We start from the raw sequence: 2,226 nt of genomic DNA, 5'->3' as shown, positions 1-2,226 counted from the left end.
AAATTTATATAAAACAAATGTGGCTAAATTTTTTAAAACTAGTTTTAATATAAAAATTATAACAAAATAATAAAATTTTTACTATAAAAATATGGATATTTTTAATTTTAAAAAATTAATGATAATGGGCATAAAGTAAATCTTTGTTTTATGTATCTCATGTAGTTAAAAGTTAAAAGTGGATAATGCACACGTCGACATAATGCACAAATTTTAAAAGATATAAAGTAAGTGCCAGATTTGCTTTATCAAATGTGATATTTCTTTCATACTCTACGTTACGTAAAATTTTTTTTACGATTTTTACTACATTTAACTATTAATTATTTTAATAAATTAAATATATTTATTTTTCAGGGAATTATTTCATTTATAGTGTAAATAAAATACATTTAAAATTTTTTCGTTTATACTGTAAACGAAATATGAATCTATGAGATATAATATATTTTAGTAAAAACGTTAGAAATAATGTAAATCGGTAATTAATAAAATTATTTAATTTATATAAATAAAAAATCCCTTATACGAATGGCCATGGATACATTTTACTTTACAAGGCCCAAGTTGAGAATACCGAAGCCCGTGTTAGGCCAAGATTTCTCCATAGCCTTCAAAAGCAAGACCCTAACCCAAGCAACCCAACCTTCCCATGAAGTCCTCTTATCCCAAGGGCACCCCCACTCCAGCAACAATTTCAGCCCTGTCTCCGCCGCCTTCTCCGCCTCCTCGAACCTCCCCTCGGTCAGGTACACCTGACTCAGCACCACGTACGGCTCACCTGCAAACGGATTCTTCTCTATAGACCCCAACAACAACTCCTTCTTCCTCTCCAAACCCTCTTTCTTGCCGCACACGGCATCCCAGTACAACTCCCTCGCCGCTATCCCATCCTCCGCCGCCACAACCTTCGTGCAGTTATCGAAAACCGGCGGCACAACCAGCTCAATGTGCTCGTCCCTATCAAAATGAAAATCATAATCAGTTTTACTTTTTTTATTTTCCAACACAAAAATTTCTTCCTCCCTCCAAATTAGGTTATAAACCGCGCCCATTCTCGAAATCGAGCTGAACCAAAGCCCGGGCTTTCCGTCTCCGGGCCATAGAGCCTCGCAATTGTTCCCGGAAAACTCGAGGCGGCCGTCGTCGTTCTCGAAAAGCGTGTCCTGGAAACCGAACCACTGGTCGCAGAAGTCCGCCATTGTTAACATCAGGAAAATCGCTACCGCTCTCCTCGAAACCCTAACGTCCTCCCCCGTACGGATATGCTTCACGATAACTCCCTCCGCCGGAACGATTCCCTGCACCTTCTTCCTCCAGTGTTCTTCTCCGTTGAATATTCCTTTCTCCTTGGCGTTGTTGAGTGAGATCTCTGATTCGCGGAGGTGGTCGACGAGTTCTTCGTCGGAGTAACGAAAGAGGAGGTCGTCGTGGATGAGCGGCTGCCTTGGAACGATGCAGAAGAGATGGATGAGGCGCTCGGCTTCGTCGCCGACGTGGCCGCGAACGACGTCGCGGCCGGTGGAAGGGTCGAAGATGGCGAGGTTGACGTAGGAGTTGGAGTATGCTGAGTGGAAGAGGCCGCAGAGGCAGACGGAGTCCGGTGCCTTCCAGAGCTTGAGGATGCGGTAGACGTCGGTGAGGTGGTCGAGGAAGCTGCCATGCTTGTGCCAGCACTCGCCGGCGCCGACAGAGCAGAGTAGGTCAAACAACGACGGGAGGTTGTTGTCAACAGAGTGTAGCTCCCGGCGAAGGAAAGGGCGGGCGACATTGAGGAGGTCTTGGAGGTGGTGGTGATGAGGTGGCAGTTGTTGTTCAGTTTTTTCAGATTGAGAGAGTGATGGGGGAGCCATGGATGGTGATGAAGAAAGAGAAGAGAGAAGAGTGAAGAGTGTGTGTTTAAGAAGAAACACGAGTGAAGTAATGAGTAGTGGGTGATGACTAGGGCTCGTAGTATATATCCTATGCGAGGGTATTTAATTCGGACTAATTCGTTCTGTTTAGGGTTGTTTACTTTATCTCCAATGAGCAGATAAAATAGGATAAGATAAGATGTAAATTTGTATACAAATAGAATAGAATACGAATTTAGGTATATCTTATTCTATCTTATTCGCACCCTAATATATTATATAACATATATAAAGTTATGTAATGTAACGAAAAAAGTGAATTTTGTACTCATATTCTTTTTTTTATAAAAATTTAAAATAATTATTGAATTAG

At 41.5% G+C, this 2,226-nt stretch overlaps 1 protein-coding gene across 2 annotated transcripts in view; it reads right to left on the bottom strand.

The window, feature by feature from the left end:
- LOC107626166 overlaps positions 486-2,226 on the bottom strand; it is a 2,617-nt gene continuing 876 nt past the window's right edge. Inside the window, exon 2 of one of the 2 annotated variants that reach the window (XM_016328971.2) lies at positions 486-1,943. In XM_016328971.2, coding sequence (XP_016184457.1) covers positions 549-1,853 — 1,305 coding nt within the window. In that variant the 5' untranslated portion in view covers positions 1,854-1,943 and the 3' untranslated portion in view covers positions 486-548. The remainder of the gene's footprint in view (positions 1,944-2,226) is intronic. The other variant, XM_021116500.1, reaches the window with a different exon arrangement.

The sequence above is a fragment of the Arachis ipaensis genome, chromosome B02 (assembly GCF_000816755.2).
Source record: "Arachis ipaensis cultivar K30076 chromosome B02, Araip1.1, whole genome shotgun sequence".
NCBI classification, from domain to species: Eukaryota; Viridiplantae; Streptophyta; class Magnoliopsida; order Fabales; family Fabaceae; genus Arachis; species Arachis ipaensis.
The sequence above is the reverse complement of the archived record's forward strand: the minus strand, read 5'-3'. Positions and strand labels throughout refer to the sequence as shown.